The 25,652-nt window shown below is 46.9% G+C and overlaps 1 protein-coding gene across 1 annotated transcript in view; it reads right to left on the bottom strand.

Moving 5' to 3' along the window:
* Positions 1 to 383: 383 nt before the first annotated feature.
* RBM38 (RNA binding motif protein 38) overlaps positions 384 to 25,652 on the bottom strand; it is a 44,702-nt gene continuing 19,433 nt past the window's right edge. Inside the window, exon 4 of the mRNA XM_056845026.1 lies at positions 384 to 687. Coding sequence (XP_056701004.1) covers positions 384 to 687 — 304 coding nt within the window. The remainder of the gene's footprint in view (positions 688 to 25,652) is intronic.

The following is a 25,652-nucleotide window of genomic DNA, read 5'->3' as shown; positions in this document are numbered from 1 at the left end:
GTAGACTGCTATTAAGTGTGCAAGAACCTGTAGTTTTCACGTTGTAAAGTCATTTTCAGTCCATCTTTGCAACATTATTTGTCTTGATTAAAAAACAACAACCAAACAAATGGTCCACGGCTGCATCAGTTAAGTCTTTCTGCAAGGACTTTTAAAACTTGTCTGTAACACTATAAATAGCTTAGGTATTGATATGCGTTCCTAATAAGGTTGGTTTTTAAAAGCTTTTAAATTTTTTATTTCATTTTTTTGCTTTTCTCTGTTATTCCACAGATATTTCCTTCCCCCCCCCTTTTCCTTTTTTTTACATCTTCCCGTTCCATCACAGAAGGAAAGAAAAGAACAGTCTTCCCAGAAAAGAAGGTGACCCCAAGCTGCGCTTTCTACTGCATACGATCCGGCTGCAGTTGGGTGGGCTGGTACTGCATGAAGGCCGTCGGGGCCGCTACCGTCGGGTTGGTGGCCGTGAGGGGTTGCTGAACGGCGCCCGTGTAGCCGTACCCCATGAAGCCAGCAGCGGGGGAGGCGGCGTACGGGTACTGGTCGTAGGCAGCTGTGGTGAACTGTGTATAGGCCTGGCTCGCGGCCGTGTAGTCTATGTACGGAGATGTGAGGGACTGGACAGGCGTCGGAATGACCATGCTGGGCTGGACGATCGCCTGAGGGTAGATATAGTGATGCGTGAGCCTGCAGGATTAAAAAGAAGAAGATATTGTCAGATTACTTTTCCAAAGATAGAAGAAATGGCCTGGGGCAGCTTATGCCATGTTTGTGCAACCAGATCTAGAGTTGTTCCACGGGAAAGCAAAAACAAACACCGGAGGTTTTAAAACCAACTATGGAAATTGCGGAGTGCTTAGCTATAAATTCTTAAGAATATAAGGACTCGCCTGGTTTAGCATTTGATTACCAGCCCTGCCAAAGTTCATGCTTTCGGAATACTCACAAATTTGTATGATGACAAGCCATGCTACCTATATACTTATTACTTGAGATCTTGTGAGTGCTGCTTTCTAACGAAGGACCACTTTCCTAACAAAGAAGAGCCAACGTTGTGTAGTGGTGAAGAGAGGTGGACTTTAATCTGGAGAACCGGGTTTGATTCCCCACTCCTACCCATGAAGCCAGCTGTGTGACCTTGGGCCAGTCACAGTTCTCTCAGAACTCTCTCAGCTCCACCTACCTCACAAGGTGTCTGTTGTGGGGAGAGGAAGGGAAGGAGATTGTTAGCTGGTTTGATTTTCCTTAAAAGGTAGAGAACATCGGCATATAAAAACCAACTCTTCTTCACAACCACCACCAGTTATACTGGATCCAGCACGACTACTGAAGCAAGTTAATGCAGCTGCATAAAAAGCCCTTCTACCAGCTTCTTTAAGACTGGAAGATGTTCCCCTGCCTTGACTCGACTGACCTGGCCATGTGGATCCATGGTATTGCTACTTTGAGGCTAGATTACTGTAATGCACTCTACATGGGTCTGCCCTTAAAGACAACTTGCAGAACGCCACAGACAGGCCACTATTGGCCACCGAGGGGGGATGACACATTCATATCACAACCATTCTTCAGACACTCTATTGGTTACTGATCAGTTACCGAGTTCAATTCAAGTTTCTGGTTATCACCTGCAAAGCCCAGAATGGCCTTGGATCCTCATTCCTGCAGGACCACCTCTTCCACAATGATTTACTGCAACACCTTTGCTTCTCTAAACAAAGCCTTCTAAAGGTGCCACCCTGCAAAATGGGTAAAATTGGCAGCTTGTAAGGTTCAGTGTGCATTCTCAATGGTGGCCCCCACCTTGGGAAATGGCCTGCCTGAGGTCAGAGAAGCTTCCACACTTCGGTCTTTCTGCAGAAGGGGCTAAACCAACATGTTCAAGAACGCGTTTTTAAAAAGAGGTTAGAACTGTAGAAGAACGAGCAGCCCAGGAGGCCACCTTTACAATGGAATAGCCTGCAGCAATATTTATAGTAGGTATCGCCTGCTTTTACTGCATTGTCTTCAACTTTTAAATCCGCTTTCTGAATTGTGGTCTGCCAGCCTTCGTTTGATTTCGCATTGTTCCCTAATTCTGAAATCCTGGTCCCACTGCAGTAGTTAATTGGTTGTTTTATACTGATGCATTACACTGTTTATGTTTTATAATCCACCTAGAATCTGAGTGAGAAAGGCGGGCTAATAATGAAGTAGATAAATTCTGATGTACTTTTGCTCTTCACTTATAAACATTTATAAGGGTGCTGACCCCTGCTCTAAGTCACCAGTATGTGTCTCTGCTGTTTGCAGATTGTCAAGAAAGGTTCGAGGTCTACGCAGCCAGTTCCTAGCTAACTTATCCCACACAACACCTTCCTCTTTCCGGAAAGGATGCTAGAGTAACCCAATTGTGGTAGTAGATAAAACACCTCAAGAAGGAATTTCAGGTTGAGAAACCAGATCAGGCCAAATCACTTTATCATGGCCCCATCTATTAGGTATAAATAATGGATCTAGCTGCCAAAGACTGTCATATGTCTTACGCGTGTCACCATGTACCCCATAACGTGTTGAAAAACACATAACATTTGCCCTTTTCTATCTTTATGGGAAGAACACTCTACACACCATCTTTCCAATACACGTGAGCCATATTTCCTGAAAGGGACAATGTATGTATTTTCAGCTTCAATACGCACATACCCAAACCCTACGAGTTCTGGTATGCATGTATCCTGGCTGAAAATACACAGATAAAATGGAAATATGTATCAGGAGGATTGTGGTAAAACAGAATGACTGAAAAGGGCTACTGTTTCATGCTAGCACAGGTTACAGGTTACCTAGCACAGGCCAGAATCAAGAATGAGAGGTCCTGCATGGAAACCTACCAGAGAAATAGCCACTGTTATGATACTGGCATCTAGAGTCTATCTGGGTAGGGTTGCCAGCTCCAAGCTGGGAAATTCCTGGGGATTGGGGGGTGGACCCTGGGGAGGGGCAGGACCTCAGTGGGGTATAATTCCACAGAGCCAGCCTTCCAAAGCAGCCATTTTCTCCAGGGGAAGGGATCTCTGTAACCTGGAGACCAATTGTGATTCCAGGAGATCTCCATCCACCACCTGGAGGTTGGCAACCCTAATGCTGGAGGAGCCATGTTCGGCTTCCTCTGTAAAGTAAATGTAAGGCTGAGGGAGTTGGGAATGTTTATTCTGGAGAAGTCGAAGTTGAGTGGGGACATCACTGCTCTCTGTATTTGAAGGGTTGTCACTTAGAGGAGGGCAGGGAGCTGCTCCTATTGGCAGCAGAGGACAGGACTCACAATAATGGGTTTAAACTGTGGGTGGAAAGGTACCAGCTGGATATCAGGGGAAACTTTTTTACAGTAAGAGTTGTTCGACAGTGGAATCAGCTGCCTAGGGAGGTGGTGAGCTCCCCCTCACTGGCAGTCTTTAAGCAGAAACTGGACAAGCACCTGTCCGGGATGCTCTAGGCTGATCCTGCATTAAGCAGGAGGGTGGACTAGATGGCCTCTATGGACCCTCCCAACTCTATGATTCTAGGATAACATGTAGAGTAGGCTTGCCAGGCCCAGCCCCCATTTGTTCCCAGAGGTTGCCAGCTGTGGCCTGGTAACCCTAATGTGGACCGTTCCTTTTACCATAGCAAGTCCAGAAACCCTGTGGTCCCTGAATAGTCAATCAAAAGAAAGGAAAAGCTTGTACACAGGGAAGCAAAAAAAAAAAATCAAACAACACAACATCAGGCTAAGAAAACTTACCAATCTATATTAACAAAAGCTTAGCCTGGCATTGCGTTGCCTGGTGTTGTGTTGTGTTGTTTGATTTTTGCATCCCTGAACAGTTAGCAGAAACTTTCCATCTGCTTTCAAGCAATAGTCCGGTCAGAATTCCAGACAGGGTAACAAGGTCCAGGCTCTTCGTGCCTCTGGTTTTTCGTAGGCCGTCAAGAGTCTTCCCTGGAGCGGGGCTTGGCAAAAAAGATGCCCGGCGACTTCTAGTTGTGGTGTGTGTGTGTGTGTGTGTTAAGTGCCGTCAAGTCGCTTCCGACTCATGGCGACCCTATGAATGAAAGTCCTCCAAAATGTCCTATCTTTCACAGCCTTGCTCAGATCTTGCAAATGGAAGGCTGTGGCTTTGAGTGCCATCCGACCTGGGGGTCCCATCTTCCAGCACTATATCTTTTTTCATTTTGGATTGTCTCATCATAGGGTTTTCAAGGTAAAGATTGGTCAGAAGTGGTTAACCAGTGCCTTCTTCTGCGCAGTACTAACCAGAGTTAGCCGTAGTGGCACTGCCGTTGTCTACGAAAGATCTTCCGCCAGTGTCACCTTCCACTACTGCTGCTGCCCAGTAGCTAACCTTCAGGGATTCCTCTACCCCCATCCCCATTGGAACTGCCTGTTCTCTTCTGCGGATGTGGCCATTGATCCCTTAAGGGGGTGGATGCATCTTTGTCTGGTGTCTCAGCTGTGACCAGAGTGACTCTGCTAGGTGTTTAGTCTCTTGAGAGTCTAGACCCCTTACGGTATTGCTCTCAGCTTCCCTGACACTCACAAACCCCCTCACCACGTTAAGGTGTGCATCCAGAAGGGGGTCTAGTTGTGGTGCCCTCAACAAAACAGGAGTTGTTGTCAAAACAGAGCCTCCTGCCCACCGCCAACACGACGGCCGGGCAACTTCATTCATGCTCTCACCGCAGAGCAACCTGCCACGCACCGACCAGTTCCTTCTGGCTACAATCAAAGAAAAGCCGTTCGAGTTTATGTAACATTCCTGCCTGTTGTCATTGACTCCGTCTGTAAACCTGTATTGTCACAATACTGCGAGCTTGGGTTGTCCATCCCCCAGTCGTCGTCCCCCCCGCCGTAACTACGGGACGTTTGTTGTAAAACACAAAACGCTTATTCTGTTTACTCTCCCTTCTCCCTCTCCCACTCCCTATTCATATTTCCCTGAAGTTGCCATGTAAACACCCTCTCCAATTCTCCAACAGGCTGAAACTTGTTCGGGTTTCGGCTGATGATGAATCCATCTGGAAGCGAGGACGAAAAGAGACCAGCAGGCCAAAGTTAACCTCTTAGGAGTGTAAAGGTGTTCCGAGATGGGGGACAGACGAGGAGGAAGGGACATACCCCTTAACCACCACCACCACCCCGATTTGTGAATGTGCTTCGTTTGTTCAGAAAAAGGTGTTGGTGGGCACCACTGCCCCCATGTTGGGGACCCCTGCACTAAGGGTTCATGCTGCTCCATGGAAACAAAGGTCTCGAATAGGGGTAGGGGACCTTTTTGGCCCAAGTGCTGGGGGGGAAAGTGCACAAGGTACCTGTGAATAGGCTGGTGTGCCGGCAAACAAAAGGGTGGTTGTGAGGAAGGGAACCGGAGGGCTGCGCTTGGCCAGAACAAACCAAAGCCAGCGGCACTGCCAGCATTTCCAGGATTTTCTTTGGGTTTGGCTGTTCAGGTCTGGGAGGTGTTGAGGGGGCAGAAGCCATGGCTTTGCCTTCTTTTGCACCGCTAAAGCCCCAGCAGCACCTTGGTTGCTTCGGAGATCTGGCCCTAGCTGGCAAGCAAAAAGGTCTATTGTGCCACACGTGTGCCAGGGAGTTGCCTGCCGCTGATCGAGAAGATCGACCTGCACTGTCTTCATTAGGACTACCTGTGACATTTTTTATTCTACCCTTCCTTTCAAGATAATTCACAGTGGGTCGCCGTGTTAGTCTGTCTGCAGTAGTAGAAAAGGGCAAGAGTCCAGTAGCACCTTAAAGACTAACAAAAGTATTTTCTGGCAGGGTAGGAGCTTTCGTGAGCCACAGCTCACTTCTTCAGATACCTTCTTCAGGTATCTGAAGAAGTGAGCTGTGGCTCATGAAAGCTCATGTGTGTGTGTTAAGTGCCATCAAGTCGCTTCCGACTCATGGCGACCCTATGAATGAAAGTCCTCCAAAATGTCCTATCTTTGACAGCCTTGCTCAGATCTTGCAAATTGAAGGCTGTGGCTTCCTTTATTGAGTCAATCCATCTCTTGTTGGGTCTTCCTCTTTTCCTGCTATGAAAGCTCATACCCTGCCAGAAAATATTTTTGTTAGTCTTTAAGGTGCTACTGGACTCTTGCTCTTTCCTTCCTTTCAAGGACCTTCATGGTTCTCTCCTCCTCCGTTTTATCCTCGCAGCAAATTTTGTGAGGGGGGGCGGTTAGGCAGTCTGCCTCAGCCTAAGACCACCCTGTGAAATTCGCAGCAAGGCAGAATCAGGATTTCAACCTAAACTGAGAGCCAGCGTGGTATAATGGTGAAGAGCAGTGGTTTGGAGCAGTGGACTTTAATCTGGAGAACCAGGTTTGATTCCCCACTCCTCCACATGAGAAGCAGAGGCTAATCTGGTGAACCGGGTTGGTTTCCCCACTCCTCCACACGAAGCCAGCTGGGTGACCTTGGGCTAGTCACAGCTCCCTTAGAGCTCTCTTAGCCCCACCTACCTCACAGGGTGTCTGTTGTGGGGAGGGGAAGGGAAGGTGATTGTGAGCCGGTTTGATTCTCCCTTAAGTGGTAGAGAAAGTCGGCATATAAAAACCATCTCTTCCTTCTTCTAAATTTCCCCCAGTCCTAGGCCAGTGCTACACCGCACTGGCTCTGTCTCATTTTCAAAGATTTATTAAATCAACCAATTAAAACCTTTGGGATTAGTCAAAGAAATGCTCTCAACTAAGCTGGCAAGTAGAGTTTTATCATTCTTTTAAAAAACTGAATGACCTTTTCTACTAGTATTTACAAACATTGTAAGGAGCTGGAGCCATCTTAGAGGAAGCATTCCTCCAACTATACTTCTTTTAAGATGGCACCTTTGACAATGTGCAGATACCATATAAAAATAAAGCCACCTCTCTTAGTCATGAAGTTTTAATCAGTTAAAAACTCACACAACTAAATCAATTAAGTCTGCTGCAGTCGGGGGACATTTATATGTGTTCCTTCTCCAGGGCATCCTCTTCTCTCTGGCTTATATTTTTATACATACTTTTTGTGATTCTCTGTACATCGCACAGAGTTAAGGGGAAAAAATGGAAATCACTAATTGGAACCTCAGTCACTTTACCCTCCGTGCTGAGATGGATTTTAATTATAGAGAAGCCATCTCTGACAGACATTTTAATAAGTTACAATGCAGAGGCAACCACCTCCTCTCTTGCTAGCTATTGTAGAGTATTTCCCCACATATTCCAATCATGATAATTATGTCTGACATAGAAATAAACTATCCAGAAATGTAAATTCGGTAGAAGAAAGCCTATTCTGAAATGTGGGTTAGTACTGGGGGTGGGTGGGAGCTGTATCTATTTGGGGCTCTAATTTTGGCTACAGCCAAAATTCAGAAGTGAACTGAACCAGTCACAATGGAAGATTCTCTTCTGTGACCTAAGAAGCCCTTTTTGGGCATGCAAATGCTGGAATTTATTTCCAGCAACAGTATTCAATTCTACTTAAGCGCCCCCATAAGCCTGAGCGGGGGGGTGTGTGTCATTGGGCAATATGGGGTCTGGTTTCCAAAAAAGGGATCTCAGAGCTCTTCCTCTGCATGCAGCTGTTGCCACACAGTTATTAGAAGCAGGCCCGTGTTAATTCCTTACTTAGGCCTGATTCAAACATTACGTCGGCACGACGAAAGCATTTGACCAAGGGGCATGGGCATGTCTCAGAGTATGGTTTAACCCGGGCTGCACCCTGTGCAAAGCAGCCACGTAGCACGTGCAGCGGCTTTTAAGTCTGCCTGCTTTCAAACTGGTCCCTCTAGCCATCACATTAGTATCAGTCTGATCTGCAGCGATCCTCAAGTGCTGTCATTTAGGCCTATGCCTAAATGACACAGAGGTCTCAAACATAAGGCTGGATGGCAGGATCTGGCCCCTTGAGAGTTGTTATCCGGCCCGCAAACTAGCCATAGCAGCTAAACCCCCCCCCCCGTTCCTGATCTGGGCTGGCGAGGCATGGCCCAGCCCGACCAAATGACATTTATGTCATATCCAGCCCTCGTAACAAATGGATTTCACACCCCCACCCTATGTTATGAAAAGCTTCAACTGCCCGTTTCTTCATATTAAACCTCCCCTTGGAGAGGGGCCGTGGCTCAGTGGTAGAGCATCTGCTTGGCATGCAGAAGGTCCCAGGTTCAATCCCCGGCATCTCCAGTTAAAGGGACTAGGCGGGTAGGTGATGGGAAAGACCTCTGCCTGAGACCCTGGAGAGCTGCTGCTGGTCTGAGTAGACACTACTGACTTTGATGGACCAAGGGGCTGGTTCAGTATAAGGCAGCTTCATGTGTTTTATTAGAAGAACAGGTCAACTTTTGCCAACCTTAGCTTCTCCGAGTACCGTAGTTAGCAGCGCAGCTGAAACACACAGAATCACTCACCTACAAACAGCACCAAGCTCCACAGGTGATTGTTTTTTGCCTTGCCTATTCCTTTACCAAGGTTAACAGATCCGTGGTGTTAAACCTGTACCATCCCATAACCCACTGCAAATTTACACCATGTATGCTGAACCCAACCTCATCTTCCGAGACTTTCCCTAACTTTTAGCTATTCAGCTGGGGGGGGAAAACATGGTTATAAATTATGTTCTCAAATTCTAATGAATACTGCCGTAAAATCTTTCCATATGTACTCTGTCCTCTACATTTATAGATTACAAAATGTACACACACACAAAATCTGCTCCAATTTTAAAATATGTTACTAAAAGATTTGAAACTGAAAAGGGGAAAAAATCAGAATTTTATTTTTTAAAAACAGAGCAAGGAAACAAACTCATTTATAATTGACCCCCCATTCATATCAGGTAGGTTAAGTTTTGATTACTTTCAACTAAGGAAAGAACACAACTACAGTGCGATGAAGTTATCTCCTGGCTGGATTTCCATGTTTAAAAATGGTTCGTTTTTTTTTTTTAAAGGTTTACTTTTCCTGAAGTTGACAAATTGTTTGACAAACTGCACTTGTGTTTATTAAAAATGGAGAATTTATGCAACTGTCCCATTTTTTGACATCTGTACTAATTATAAGAACTAGCAACCTGAACAAGACAAAAATCTAGTTTCCCTTTAAAGATGAGATTTTAAGTATTTTTTCCCCTCCCCGTGCTGTTCTGTTTAAAATCCAATGCAAGGCAGAAAGAATAACATTTTAATGCCAGAAAAGAACTTCATCTCAAAATGTGATTATAAAAACATCAATCAAGTGATCTCCAAACCGTCATCACACGTCAAATTCACCCTGTGAACGGCAACTTATGAGCTGCTCCGTTGCATTCCTGATTAATCTGGCCACACACACAAAAAAATTAAAAAACACTTGAAGAACACACGGTCAAACCTAAAATTAGAATTACTGACGCTTCTTGTGTAGAGCTTCGTCTCGGATTTCATTTGGCACCTCGGGGAGACAGGGGAGATGGCTCGCAGTCAGGATCAAGGTGTTATCCTAACTACATGGCATGATGCCCACATCAAAATTAACGAGACACAAAGCAGAGCAGGTCAGATTATATATTTATATATATATAAGCCTACCACAGACAGATAAACAGAGAGCTGTACATGAAGCAAGGACACAGCTAAATTTTAACTTGTAGGTAGTTAATATTATAGACACTTGACCAATGCCCTAATTGAGCCATAGTGTAAACCTAAAGACCAGATGTATTTTGTAATCGGCAAATTGAGTGACTGAATAGTTCTGTTGGACTTGGAATCCACCTTGAGCCCCTGTAAGAAAGGAGGGCTATAAAACACCATAAATAAAAAAAGAAGGGTGAGCACATGGTCATCTAAGAATGGTGGAAAGTGCCATCAAGTTGCAGCCAACTTATGGCAACCCCAAAGGGTTTTCAAGGCAAGAGGCATTCAGAGGTGGGTTGCCATTGCCTGCCTCTACAAGGCAACCACAGACTTCCTTGGGGGTCTCCCATTCAAATACTAACCAGGGCCAATCCTGCTTAGCTTCCGAGGAGATCGGGCTAGCCTGGGCCATCTATGTCAGGGCCAACTAAGAATACAGACATGATACAGAATGGCTCCAATCCAAAGATCTGTCTATGTAGCTCCTAAATGGAGTAGCCCTATCAGGATACAGGACAACGTTTTTGGCTTGATCTGGGTATGGCCATATTATCCTGGGGTTGGGTGGGGAAACGGGGTTGGCTGTAAGGTAATACATAGAATCATAGAGTTGGAAGGGACCACCAGGGTCATCTAGTCCAATCCCCTGCACAACGCTGGAAATTCCAAACTACCTCCCCCCCACACCCCCAGTGACCCCTACTCCATGCCCAGGAGATGGCCAAGATGCCCTCCCTCTCATGATCTGCCTAAGGTGATAGAATCAGCATTGCTGACAGATGGCCATCTAACCTCTTCTTAAAAGCCTCTAGGGAAGGAGAGCCCATCACCTCCCGAGGAAGCCTGTTCCACTGAGGAACCGCTCTAACTTAGAAAATTCTTCCTAATGTCTAGCTGGAAACTCTTTTGATTTATACTTCATGTATAACTGTTTAGATTTACAACACCCATCCGAACAAGGCAATTACTGATCACACCAAGTGCATTCACCACCCTACCTATCACGCCTTTATCATCCCCCTTCTTCCTCCAAGGACCTCATGGTGCCATATGATTCTCCCGCTCCTATTTTACCCTCTTTACAAAAACTCTGCGAGGAGGGTTAGGCTGAAAAAGAGTGACAGGTCCACAGTCACCCAGCAAACGTCCTAATAGCAGCACGAGGATTTGAACCTGGGTCTCCCCAACTGTAGTCCAGCATTCTAACCACTACAGTGGCTTTCCTGCAAAACGGTGAACTGGGCTCTAGATTCTGTATGAATCTGCAGCCGAATCCACCACAAAAAAAGCAGGTTAAAACCATATCCATTAAAGCACTGGCCCATGAGTTCTTGACACATGTGGAAGCTTTCAGTGTGCAAGTGGAGTTTCCGAGGCCTTCCTCTCTGCCAAAGCGGTCAACAATGCAAGCAAAGGAAGACACAGCAAATATTTAAACCCCCTTCCGCCCATATGTCAGACAATCACGCACCACAAGAAGTCAGCCTAAAAAAACAAAATTAAAATGTTCACAAACAGACTAAGACTTAAAAAGCGTAGTAAGATTGTACGAGCACATGGGCAGGATAATGTGGTTTTAAAGGCAGATCTGACACGGAGGCTGCAGGATACTGTTGGTACATTCCCTGTCCATCTTGGAGTACACCGGTCCACCGAGATCGCGGAGCACTCTTTTGAGCTCCAGTGGTCAAAACTAGGCTCAAAAGGGCCAAAAATCATGCAGTCCCAAGCCATCGTGACCGCCACTTGCTCAGCTCGATTGCGTCTACACACAATAACTATTGATGCCTGAAGTTGCACAACACTGCCCTGAGTTTTGCGCTATACAAGGCTGGCATGGTGTGCTCAGAGAGGGCTATTTTTAAAACCACAAGGTGATTCCGCCGTCCACAATTATCTTGAGAATTATACAAATCTTATCCACCGTGTCCATGAGTTCGAGGAAACTACCACGCATGGATCACAAGGAAGTAGCAACATCAGACAACGAGACTGGAAGCAGGAATCCTCTCAGGGGTATGAAACAATGCATTCTTTATTGTCAAGACGGTATATACCCTTGCGCTTTTAAAAGTGCAATAAAAATGCAGCGCCAAGGTAACTGGAGGTCAGTTAAAAAAAGAACAAAAACCCTGCAGCCTTTGAAAAATATGCCAATATATTATAGAAGTCAGGGCTACAGAGGCTCTGATTGCTGAAAACGCCTTCTTCCGAAATTTGGCTTCTGAGATTTCATAAAGACTTGAAGGAAAATCTAAACGATAGAAACTTGAGCCCAGAGACTGTCCTGCGAGCACAAATCCTGCGAGCACAACCCTTTGCGAGCAAGAGTTACTACAACTAATGTGAGAACGGCAGGAAAGTGTGAAGGGGGGGCACGTGCAAGCCAACATACGTGTGTGCCAGGCTAAAAGGGATCCATCCTGAAAAGATCCGCAGCGCCCTGTGTGCCCCCCCCCCCGTTCTGGCCTACGGTACCGCTAGCGACGCCCATGCTGGCAGAGCCAAAAATACTTCTGGACAAATAGACTAGAAAGGTTGTTAAGGCAACAAGAGTGCAAGATACAATCTGCACAGAACAAGGACAACAGACTTCACTGCCACATGGAAAACACGTCTGTGCATCTGTTTAGCTTTAGAAAGAACAATGACACAATCTCTCTCTCTGTCACACACACACACACACAACACAACCATCCCACTTTGTGTCATTTCTCTTTTGGTTATGCATATACAGATTGGAAGAACAGAGCACGCATTCACACGTACGTGTGAACCCAGAAGAGGCGTGTACCCCATGGTGGGCTGTACGATGCAAGAGGAGGAGGCGAATTCTGGGGGGTGGCAGCCTCTACCGCCGTCACCTTGACCTGGCTTCCCCTGATGAGTCCCGGGAACTGTAGCTGGCAAGGTGCTGAAGTTTATCTATTGCACTCCACCCAGCTCCTTGGGAAATATAGCTCCCAAGGACAGGGAATGACGGCTCAAACCAGTTTCCCAATGTGGTGCCCAACGGTACTTCCCCTGGCACCTGTCAAGCTTTTCAGGAAGTGGCGCCATTGTAGGGCAGGGCTTGTTACTGGCTGTCCTCATTTAAATGGAAGGATTTCCCCCTGGAGAATCAGGGCTGGTAAACACCCGTGCTTTCCATTCCCCCCTTTGGCTTTCTCTTCATTTCGTTTTATTCCTCCTTCTCCGTCCCACAGGCTTTCCTTCATTCCTTTTTTATTCCTTATGCCAAGCAGGGGGGGGGGTGTAAATTGGGTTTGACACTGCCTCCTGCAGCTGCCGTTTTGGAGTGGTGCTTCCCCCCCCCCCCAATTCCAATGGTACCCACAGGCTCAGAAAGGTTGGGGAACCCTATCTTAAATCCCTTCTAGTGAATAACCCCAGAATTATGGAGTTGGGCTTTAAACACTACTAGTAAGAATGGCGTGCAAAAATAGAGAAGAAATCCTGCAGGTTCAGGCTTTCCTTCCAAGATAAATGCACCCACACAGATTTTTCTCTACTTTGGTGTCCAAAAAGGAATACTTCTCTCTTTTCCAAAAAGGAATACTTCTCTTTTTTTTTTAAGCATCCACACACATTTAAGCATCCACACACACTCTAATCATGTTCCGATTATCCTTTCCCCATCCTGTTTTGCTATGATCGTTTTGGGAAGACTGTGTTATCATGCCATCTGGATTAAAAGGCCTACATTTTCAAAGGCCTTGCGCCCACATTGGAGCCATTTTCCTTCCATCAGTCCTTTGTGGCTGCCATTTCCCCTGCCGTGCCACCAAGATCCCCCTTTTTAAAAAACTGCTAATTACTATACTACTATACCATTTATTGATTTTTTGGAAAAAATATTTCGAGGTTATAAAACTGAAGTGTCAGGACCTAGAGAAAGCTAAGAAAAAATCCATACATTCCTGGACATCAGCATCAAAATGTTAGCAAACAGAGGGCTTAAATTTACCAGCCTACACACAACTGTTAATATCCAGGGAAGCTGACAATAAATCTGTTAGTACGTTTTTGGGAAGGCTGTGGTAACTTATCTTGAAAATTTATTTCTTAATGGACTTTTGGTGTGAACATTTTTACTTTGACCTGCATAATATAAACTCGTGTTTTTGAATTTTTAAATTAGTTTGTCTGTATAACTAATCTTGGTGGTACAATGTCAAACTTAAATCCTGTTTTGCGTTTGTTCTTACACAAGCACCAGCATAGCCAGGGAGTTTGGGGATGGGAAAGAAGCCAGAGTTAAGCTAGGATGTGCGCCTTTGTACATCCCACTAAACCATCGCCAAGACTAATGTGGTTAATAAACGAACTTCAAACCATGGTTCCAAATCCTAGTTTGACTGATCCAATCTAACCACAGTTAGCAGATTGGCCTACATTTGGCAGATCACAACTTAGACTGTGCTTTCATGTGATGTCTGAACCAAACCTGTATTTTTTGCAATTTTAAAATTGGCATCTAACGAATAATAATAATTTAAAAATCTAACGAATAATAATAATTTAAAAATCTATCTGTCTGAAAAGTGTGTGTGTGTGGAGGGGGGTACCTAGTACATAATCCTTGCACTTGGTTCCAGGTTGGCTAGCATACTAATCTAGCAACTGGAAAAAAGTTGTAAACAGCAAAATCCAGAAAAAAAAACCCGAATCTACGTAAGCACCTTTTATTGGGGCCAATCAAAATGACATGAAACAGCATGCAACCGGGTCACTGATCTCATCAGCCCCTGGTTTTTCCATATTATCCTATGTCAGAGCTGGGTATTCTTTTAACCTTTAATGCTCTGAACTGTCAGTGCTTCACAGCTTAAAAATTAATCCAGCCGGCCAAATTTAAAGAACATAAGGAAGGCCATACTGGATCAGACCAAGGTCCATCAAGTCCAGCAGTCTGTTCACACAGTGGCCAACCAGGTGCCTCTAGGAAGCCCCCAAACAAGACGACTGCAGCAGCACCATCCTGCCTGTGCTCCACCGCACCCAAAATAATAAGCATGCTCCTCTGATACTAGAGAGAATAAGTATGCAGCATGACTAGGATCCATTTTTACTAGCCATGGATAGCCCTCTCCTCCATGAACATGCCCGCTCCCCTCTTAAAGGCTTTTTAAGTTGGCAGCCATCGCCACATCCTGGGGCAGGGAGTTCCACAATTAAACCATGCAAACGAAAAAAAAAAATTGTATGCGGAGGGGAGCTTCACTTTGGAGCAGGGGTGTCAAACTCAACTGTTAAGAGGGCCGGAGATGACGTAAACGTCACCTTGGTGGGGCCGGGCCATGCCTCGCCAGCCCCAGATCGAGAGCGGGGTGCGTGCCTCGGCCGGCATGCAGGCCGGATAAGAGCTCTCAAGGGGTCCTAATGTTTGACACCCCTGCTTTAGAATTCCCCGTCTCACCCCCACTGCCATCAAGGGCTGGCGTGCGAGCTACTTTGGAGAGGAGAGTGGCCACTGAAAGAAAAACCAGGAGGGCAGGTTTTTTAAAAAATAAAATAAAATAAAATAAAACCTGGTAACACAGGAAGTGTGACGAGCCAGAGGAAGCAGAGGGGTGTGACACGCTACAGTAAAAGCAGTTCAACCACAGGGGAAAGATGAAAGTTATGGTTTCTTTTCTCGGATACAAAAACAGCATCTCCACCTTTTCAGATAATTCGAGCTTCTAAATTTACGCCCCACCCCACCCCTTACCCAGCTTTCAGGCAGGAAATCATGCCCATCAAATGGCTCCAAATGAGTGCTCTAAACCAAAGCTTCTTAAACTGTGGGTCGCAACCCCCCCCCATGGGGTCACGTCACTGAATGAGGGGGTCGCCAAAAACGGGGCAGCAGTAAATGGTAAAATTATATGTATGCCAAAGAATTGTTTTAAAATACATTTCTTTGTGATTTATTATCGGTGAATGTTTGATTTGTATTCCTATTTTATATACCTATATACCAGGATTCCGTGGACTGCCAAAAAAACAACAAATCAGTGGGTTCTAGATCAAATCAAGCCTGAACTGACCGTAGAAGCTAAAATGACTAAACTGCGGCTATCGTATTTTGGTCACATCATGGGACAACAAGAGTCACTGGAAAAGATAGTCATGCTAGGAAAAGTTGAGGGCAGCAGGAAAAGAGGAAGACCCAAAAGATGGACTAACTCAATAAAGGAAGCCACAGCCCTCAATTTGCAAGATCTAAGCAAGGCTGTCAAAGATAGGACATTTTGGAGGACTTTCATTCATAGCGTCGCCATGAGTCGGAAGCAACTTGACAGCACTTAACACATATACCAGGGGTCGCGTAAACATTTCTCAGGCAAAAAGGGGTCAAAAGAGGAAAAAGTTTAAGAAGCGCTGCCCTAAACAGAGTGTGTGTGGGGTTTAACTATAGAGGGGTCACAGCTCAGTGGGAAGGGTACTCCCTCTGCATGGAGGAGGTCCTAAGCTGAAATTCCCAACCACTCCAATTAAACAGCTAGATCTGAGTCCAGAATCTAGCTGTACTGCAGCAGACCAACACAACTACCCTGTCAAACTGACTCCAATTAATGAATTTCAGATAGGAAAGTCATAAGAACGTAAGAAAGGCCCTGCTGGATCAGACCAAGGCCCATCAAGTCCAGCAGTCTGTTCACACAGTGTTCACACAGTGGCCAACCAGGTGCCTTTAGGAAGCCACAAACAAGACGAGTGCAGCAGCACCATCCTGCCTGTGTTCCACAGCACCCAAAATAATAGGCATGCTCCTCTGATACTAGAGAGGATAGGTATGCAGCATGACTAATATCCATTCTAACTAACAGCCATGAATACCCCTCTCCTCCATGAATATGTCCACTCCCCTCTTAAAGCCCTCCAAGCTGGCAGCCATCACCACATCCTGAGGCAGGGAGTTCCACAATTTAACTATGCGTTATGTGAAAAAATACTTCCTTTTATCTGTTTTGAATCTCTCACCCTCCAGCTTTAGCAGATGACCCCGTGTTCTAGCGTTATGGGAGAGGGAGAAAAACGTCTCCCTGTCCACTCTCTCCACACCATGCCTAATTTTATAGACCTCTATCATGTCTCCCCTTAGCCGCCTTCTTTCCAAGCTGAACAGCCCTACGTGTCTTAACTGCTCCCCATAGGACAGTTGCTCTAGTCCCCTAATCATTTTGGTTGCTCTTTTCTGCACCTTCTCAAGCTCTGCAATATCCTTTTTTAGGTGTGGTGACCAGAACTGTACACAGTATTCCAAGTGTGGTCTCACCATAGATTTGTACAAGGGCAGTATGATCAAGTCTCTGCTTGAGCCTTCTGAGAGTGACTAAAACAGGGCTGCGTGGAACAATGAACTGACGCTGCTTTTCTTTCAAAGCTATCGTAGCACTTTGTAATTAAAAGCAAAGAGATGCCTTTTACCCTTCTCCATTTTTTGACCCCAGTGCTGACCATAGGTACCCCCCTATGATAGAGGGCGAAAATGCATGGTTGCTTTAGACTCCTTTATTCCCTATTTCAGCCAGGATTCAGCCAGGATCGAACACACTTTTGGCGAAACGCATGCGTTCAATCCTGACTGAAACAGGGAATAAAGGAGGCTAAAGCGACCATGCATTTTTGCCCAGACAGTACTCAAACTCTCTCACACACATTTTGATTCTGCTCTCCCCACCACCACCACACACAAAAACTCACCGCAGCACCCATGATTCTTCTCTCCCTCAATTTCGCTACAAGAACCCAGTGAGGTGGGTCAGGCTGAGAGAAAGTGAAAGGCCCAAGGTCACCCTGTGAGCTTTGTAGCCAAGGAGGGAGTTGAACCCAGGACTCCCCGGTCCTAGTCCGAACACATGAGCCTGCCAAATACTGAATCAAGACCATTGGTCCATCAAGGTCATCATTGAATACTCAGATTAGCAACAGCTCTCCAGGGTCTCAGGAAGAGGTCTTTCATATCGCCTGGTCCTATAGAATCATAGGATCATAGCGTTGGAAGGGGCCATAGAGGCCATCTAGTCCAACCCCCTGCTCGATGCAGGATCAGCCTAGAGCATCCCTGACAAGTGCTTGTCCAGCCTTTGCTTAAAGACTGCCAGTGAAGGGGGAGCTCACCACCTCCCTGGGTAACTGATTCCACCGTCAAACAACTCTTACTGTAAAGAATGTTTTTCCTAATATCCAGCCAGTAGCTTTCTCCCTTCCTTTTAACTGGAAATGATGGGGATTGAAACTGGGACTCTCTGCATGCTCTTCCTCTAAGCCTCAGCCCCTGATGCTCTAACTACTGAACCACGTACAGACACAGCAGTTTACTGCAGGGCATCAACTCAGTAAATCTGTGGTTTGAGGTGAGCCAAGACGTGGTCTATGTGGAGTGCAGCTTAAGTCTGTCTCCCCGCAACTCAGAATTCTACAAGTCTCTGGTTTGGAGAATGAAAGCAAAAGTTTTCAGTCAACCCCTTAAGCCCTACTAACGCCAAATCTCATTTGAATTTGGTGGTTTATCCTCCAAGGCACCCTGGCTGGTACGTATGCAGATGATCTACCATTTCCGCCCTTACAAGCAGAAGTCTTGCAAAGACAAACAACATTTTATTCCAGCACAGACTTTCGTGGGATAAAATTGTGTTAGTAAAAAGTGAACAGGGGCTTGTGACACCTCAGAGACCCGACAAAATTTTACTCCCAAGAAAACTGATCCTGGAATGAAATTTTATTTGTCTTTAAGGTGCCGCGAGTGTAGTCCATTTGTTAGAGTGCTGGCCTAGGATCTGGGAGATCCAGGTTCAAATTCCCACTCTCATGGAAGCTAGGTGGGTGACCATGGGCAGTCGCACACTTTCAGCCTAACCTACCTCACAGGGCTGTTGTCACAATTAAATGGAGGAGATGGAAATGATGTAAGATGCTTAGAGTTCCCATTAGGGAGACCTGCATCAAGCAGGCTGCCTGAGGCCCCTTCTACATGGGCCCACCGAATGAAGAAGCCAAACCTGAACTAAAGTTGGATTTAAAAGAATGTGTCCTGCACGCATGGTCACGACATTTTTACTTCAGCTACGCAAGCATTTATTTCTAAGGTCAAGTCCAGCGTAAACGTCTCCTACGGATACCTCAACAGGGACGGGCCATGAAGATACATTCGGAAGAATTACATGAACACATGAAGCTGCCTTATACTGAATCAGACCCTTGGTCCATCAGTCAGTAGCGTCAACCCAGACCGGCAGCAGCTCTCCAGGGTCTCAGGCAGAGGTCTTTCACATCCCCTACTTGATTGCATTTATGAGCAAGATCTTTTGAGTAAGCAACCAGATTTAATGTATGCCCTGTCCACTGATCTCGGAAAAACAAAGCAGATTTTTAATTTAGATGATGGGTTTTCATGGGCATTCCTGTAGGAACAAAAAAGGCCAGTTACATCTCTTAGTCCATCCCCACCTGTTAAGTTCGGTGTTAGGATAAAGTGCAAGAAAAAATCCCCATGCACATTGCTCAGAGCTCCTAGAGGTAGAGACAGCCACAAACCGGCTGCCGCAGCTTACCTTCAGTCACACAGTGAAGGTCCTTTTGCTGTGGCGGCACCTGCTGCCAAAGCAGTACTTTTAAACACCTGTACGGGCGATCAAACCTCCAACGGGTCAATCAGAAGCCTTGCCGGATGAAAGCCCCGCCCGCTTTCCAAAAACACATGGCAGGCACCATGGCGCCCACGGGCAGGACTTTAGGGACCCGTGTCTCAGACAAAAGGCGGGGGTGCTACTGTGATAACAAGTTTCATTCAAACACAGCAGTCTCCCCACAACAAACGTTCAAAGAATATCTGTGGTGGAAGCAACAATGTGGGAATGTGGTTAGGGCCAGGTTTTGCAAAGCTGGGGCCCAGTCAAAGGACCGCTGCCATTATGATGTAAATATCGAACAATGCTTTTGTTGCAAGTTCCTGTTTTCAGGGCTGTGTTTACCCTGCAGCCTAGAATGCAACTACTGTTTCTTTGTTACGCAAGACAGAACACTGACCAGGTTTCTAAATGCCGGAGAAAATGGAAACCATTGAGGATCTGGTCAAATATGAAGAGCAGGACTTCCTAACTATTGCACCTGGTTTTAAGGAAAGAACTGGACTGGGTGAGTGCTGGCCCACAGGCATTCAGCTGCTAGCAGAGGAAAGTAGTTCATGGATTGGAGCAAAGCCTTTCAGTCAGTGCCCTGGGAAACCCTGAGGTTTCCTTGGAAGCCACTGGAGATTCCTCGCTGAGAAGAGAATTATTGATGGACCAGTTTTTCAACCATTCCAAATGTTCCCTTGCAGAACACACTGCAGAGGAATATTGGGTGTGTTCTAGAGTGTGCACTTCCAATCATTTGGGGCGATACATGAGGCTCAACATGCCAGGAAGGTTGCTGAGATCCATCTTTCCCTGGAAAATCTATGGTGAGACCACACTTGGAATACTGTGTACAGTTCTGGTCACCACACCCCAAAAAAAAAAAAAAAAAGGATATTGCAGAGCTTGAGAAGGTGCAGAAAAGAGCAACCAAAATGATTGGGAGACTAGAGCAACTGCTCTATGAGGGGCGGTTAAAACGCTTAGGGCTGTTTAGCTTGGAAAGGAGGAGGTAAATGGGAGACATGATAAAGGTCTATAAAATTATGCATGGAGAGTGCACAGGGAGAAGCTTTTCTCCCTCTCTCATAATACTGGAAAGGGGGGGTCATCTGCTGAAGCTGGAGGGTGAGAGATTCAAAACAGATAAAAGGAAGTATTTCTTCACACAGCACATAGTTAAATTGTGGAACTCCCTGCCCCAGGATGTGATGGTGGCTGCCAGCTTGGAAGGCTTTAAGAGGGGAGTGGACATGTTCATGGAGGAGAGGGGTATTCATGGCTACTAGTAAAAATGGATGCTAGTCATGATGCATACCTATTTTCTCCAGGATCAGAGGAGCATGCCTATTATATCAGGTGCTGTGGAACACAGGCAGGGTGGTGGTGCTGCAGCTGTCTTGTTGGGGGGCTTCCTAGAGGCACCTGGTTGGCCACTGTATGAACAGACTGCTGGACTTGATAGGCCTTGGTCTGACCCAGCATGGCCTTTCTTATGTTCTTATAAAATTAGCTCCATCACCTTCCCTGCCTTGCTTTTTTCAGGCTCTCTTTGAGATGACATTAGTTGACACAGCCGTCTCCCAGTTCCCTACCCTCCCAGGCCATGGATGGGGATATTCTGGCTGTCGCCCTGCCCTCCTTCCAACCCCAAGCAGGCACCTGTCCTTGCACACAGCACCTGCTTGTCCATCGCCCAAAGTCATCGTCCCCCGCTCCTGCCACCAATCTTTGCAAGGCCCGAAACCAGTTTTATCACCGCAAGCCAGGCAGTTGGCCAGGACTCCATCTTCACAGGCAAGCATTGTTCTCACTGCTCCGGGGAAACGGTCGGGCCTGCTCTCCCGATTTCAAAAGGCGTTTCTGTGAGCAGCCAAACAGCCTGGAGGGGCGCCAAGAGGAAGTCGCTATCTGCTTCGTTGCGTTTGCAGGCCTGCTTTCTCCAGAGCGTGTGGAGTGTCGCTCGAGGTCTAGGAGGAAGGCTGGACTGGGAGAGCGTGCGGGACATGCCTGAAGGCCACTTGGCCAGTTTCAAAGCCCAGTGTGGATTGGAAGGTGGTTTTCTCGCATTTGAGCCCAAGGACAGCCTGCAAAGGGCCCAGAGACTGTTTCTAGGTACAGGAACTTTTTTTGGGGGGGGGGGGGGAGAAACTAAGTTACATTTGTGCTCTAGCACCGCAAAAAGAGCTGCCCACTGAATGCATCCCCTGCCGGCTGCCAAGAATACAACAGCAGGTGTAAATTGCTTCTTTTCCTTATAAAGCTTGCATGTGTGTTAAGTGCCGTCAAGTCACTTCTGACTCATGGCTACCCTACGAATCAATGTTTTCCAAAACGTCCTCCAAAGCATCCTATCTTTAACAGCCTTGCTCAGGTCTTGCAAACTGAGAGCCGTGGCTTCCTTTTTAGAGTCGATCCACCTCTTGTTGGGTCTTTCTCTTTTCCGGACGCCTTCAACTTTTCCTAGCATGATTGTCTTTTCCAGTGACTCTTGTCTTCTCATGATGTGACCGAAGTATGACAGACACCGTTCAGGCATTTTAGCTTCTAGGGTCAGTTCAGGCTTGATTCGATCAATAACCCACTGATTTGCTTTTTTGGCAGTCCAGGGTATCCGTAACACTCTCCTCCAACACCACATTTCAAAGGAATCTACTTTCTTCCTATCAGCTTTCTTCATTGTCCAGCTTTCGCACCCATACACAGTAACAGGGAATATGATGGCATGAATTAACCTAATCTTGGTGGCCAATGACACATCCTTACGCTTAAGTATCTTTTCTATCTCTCAGCCCCACCTACCTCACAGGGTGTCTGTTGTGGGGAGGGGAAAGGAAGGTGATTGTAAGCCGGTTTCAGTCTCCCTTAAGGGGTAGAGAAAGTTGGCATATTAAAACTCCTCCTCTTATTCTTCGTCTAACATTTCCTGCAAACTCTGCAGCATCGGTTTAGAACAGGGGTCCCTGACATGGTGCCCATGGACGCCACTGCACCCGCCAACACTTTTTCTGGTGCCCGCCAAGTGCTTTTAGGAAGTGGGTGGGGCCAGGTAGGCTTACGCCCAGCAAGGCTTTCTGATCGGCTGTGCAGGTTTTTTTTTAAAAAGTTGCTTTGGCAACAGCTGCCACCACACTACAAGGAGCTACACTATGTTGCTGACGTTAAGCTGCGGGAATAATTTTGCGGCTGGCTCTGCCTCCTGTGGCAGCCATTCTGTTGCTGCGCTCACCGTGCCGTAACAGAACTGCAAATGCGCCCACGGGCGCAAAAAAGTTAGGGACCCCCTGGTTTACAAGTATTTTCCACTAGCATCATGCCCTGCCGAGGACTGCTCAAAATGTCAGAAGCTACAGCATGAAAAAGGCTTAGGAGGTTCAGCAACTGCTGCAAAGAGTCTCGTTTTAAGATGGGCTTCTCTGTTTCATCCATTTAGGTGATGCTGCCGCATTCAAGCATTTCTCTGCAGCCAGAGGAACTGAAACTTTTTAAATATATGTAAGTGAGGGGGGGATTTCAAAGTCATGAACGTCTACTGCATTTCGGACCAAATTCTCACGTGACCCACACTTAAAAGTTTCAACAAGGTTAACTGCAAATCAGTTGGCTGCAGTTATTGAAAGCACAGGTTTTCAGGATGGCTCCTTCAGAAGTGAATCGCTGAAGACTTCTCACATGGCAGGAAAGACATCCAATTTGTCATTATAGTCCGTTACCTTAACTATTCCTTTGGCAACCTCAGACCGTAACATCTTTAATGCTTCTCCAAGGAACAGGTTTTTTTTTTTTTAACAGCCAATTTCTAGAGGCTCACTATAATCCGGATGGGGAATCCAAATACTATCTATGTAGCTTCAATTTTTTCCATTCTGGATTATCTCATCATCGAATCCTAAGAAAAGATTCTTGAGTGTTAAGGATGTGTCACTGGCAACCAAGATCAAGTTAATTCACACCGTCGTATTCCCTATTACTATGTATGGGTGTGAAAGTTGGACAATGAAGAAAGCTGATAGGAAGAAAATAGAGTCCTTAGAAATGGGGTGTTGGAGAGTTTTACGGATACCGTGGATAGCCAAAAAGACAAATCAGTTGGTTCTAGATCAAATCAAGCCTGGCCTCCCTACCACTACGGTATCTAAAAACAGCAGTCAGGGTCCCCAATTACCGTATTGTCCAGCGTATAAGACGACTTTTTAACCCAGGAAAATCTTCTCAAAAGTCGGGGGTCGTCTTATACGCCAGGTGTCGTCTTATAGGGCGAGTGCTGAAACTTCCGAGCCGGACTGGAGAATCTGCCTGGGGAGCCGCCTTTGCTCTGTCCATGTCAGCCGGAGGAGGGAGGGGAGGCGAGCCCGGCGCGCCGGGGCGCACAGAGGGAAGCGCTTGGCCGAGCTCCGGTGACGGCGCAAGGCAGGCAGGCGGCTAGCTGGCCGGCTGGCCGGGGCGGCCGCTCTTCCCGCGTCCTTCTCCGCCTCCTGGCTCCTGCCCACCTGCTCCGGCGTCGCGACTGCAGCCGCGCCGCGCTCCAGCCCGGACTGAGGGTGGTTCGGGGCTGAGTGAATGCGGGCGGGCGGGCTGCACGCTCCTCCTCCTCGGCCCCCGCTGCCTCCCTCCCCGCCTGCGCGTTGGTGCGTCTGGCTCCGCTCTTGCAGCGCGGCCAAGAATGTGACCAACTCCCCAGGCAGGGCTCTTCCAGGAACAGGCGCTGCCTCCCCCAGGCCCGGCTCCCGGCCCTTGTGCAAAAGGCGAGTGAAGGGGGGCAACAGGGGAGCGCGCGAGGGGCAGGCCTCGGCTGCGGAGGAATATATCCCAAACTCTATATTTTAACTGGAAAAGTTGGGGATCATCTTATACGCCCAGTCGTCTTATATGCCGGACAATACGGTAAATTCGATAACAGTTATCAAATTTAACTGGGGACCCTGACTGTTGTTTTCAGGCCCCCTGTTGCCCTATGCTCTAGAGCAGGGGTGTTGAACTTAATTGTTACGAGGGCCGGATATGACATAAATGTCACTTGGTTGGGCCGGGCCATGCATCGCCAGCCTAGATCATGAGTGCGTGTGTGTGGGTTGCTGCCTCGAGGGCCGGATAAAAGCAGGCACCTGGTTGGCCACTGTGTGAACAGACTGCTGGACTTGATGGGCCTTGGTCTGATCCAGCAGGGCTTCTCTTATGTTCTTATGTTAACATCAGAACCAAATACTTGGCTAATTGTTCCAACAGGACAGCACCCGCCACTCCGCTTTAGGAAACTGGCCATGTCCGTCATGATCATTTGGGTGAATCTGTACCAAGTTCACCAGCCTGCACCTCATGCTGGAGCAGAACACAGCAAAATCCTTGTTTACCGGTGCTTGCAAATAATGAGATACATATATATTCTCACCCCACCCCCTTGCCTGCCTCCTCCTCCAGTCTCCCAGATCCCGTCTCCTGGTAACCAATACATAATTTATAACATTCATTGTCACGTCTGCGCTCAGTGCAGCCCTGATGGTTTCCTACTTGCCAAACAGATGCCCCAGAAATTGGAACTTTAACAGCCTAGACTGCCAAGCCCTATCTACATGAATCGTTTCGTGCTCTACGGTGCATGAAGGAAAACACGCAGACACTGTAGAACTCTTCCACAGCACACCCAAAACTAGTTTTCTGCATGCACAGCGAAAAAACAAATGCACACAGATCCCTGCTGATATACAGAAAAAGAGCTCCGCTGGATCAGACCAAACATCTGGGACTTAGAACCTCTGAATATATCAGGGCGCATTTGCCCCTGCCCCCACTGCATTGAGAAGAAGAGTTGGTTTTTATATGCAGACTTTCTCTACCATTTAAGGGAGACTCAAATCAGCTTACAATCACCTTCCCTTCCCCACAACAGACACCCTGTGAGGTAGGTGGGGCTGAGAGAGCTCTAAGAGAACTGTGACTAGCCCAAGGCCACCCAGATGGCTTCATGTGTAGGAGTGGGGAAACCAAACCCGGTTCTCCAGATCAGAGTCCACCGCTCCAACTACTGCTCGTAACCGCTACACCACGCTGGTTGGGGGTGAAACTGCAAATTCTGGGTGAAACTGCAAATCACATGGAAGGATATGTAATGATCGAGTAAGCCATTTTAGAAGAGGTGAAATGTCCATTGCAAGCACCATTGATGGAAAAGATGCTGGGGCGAGGGTAGAATATGACACAGGGAAATGGGAGGAATGGAAAGAGTTAAGCATTTCCCCATCACCTCCCTTCCCAGCAGCTTTCCCTGTTCCAAGGCAGGCAAAGCGTAAGGTAAAGAGTGCCGTTGAGTCACTACTGACTCATGGCGACCCCATGAAGCTCCACTTCTTGGGGTTTTCAGAGACGAGCGGATGTGGTTGGACATAAGAAATGCCACGCTGGATCAGACCAAGGCCCACCATGTCCAGCA

This window comes from Euleptes europaea, chromosome 2 (genome assembly GCF_029931775.1).
Source record: "Euleptes europaea isolate rEulEur1 chromosome 2, rEulEur1.hap1, whole genome shotgun sequence".
NCBI classification, from domain to species: Eukaryota; Metazoa; Chordata; class Lepidosauria; order Squamata; family Sphaerodactylidae; genus Euleptes; species Euleptes europaea.
Note: the sequence above shows the minus strand (reverse complement) of the source record. Positions and strands in the feature narration are given on the sequence as shown.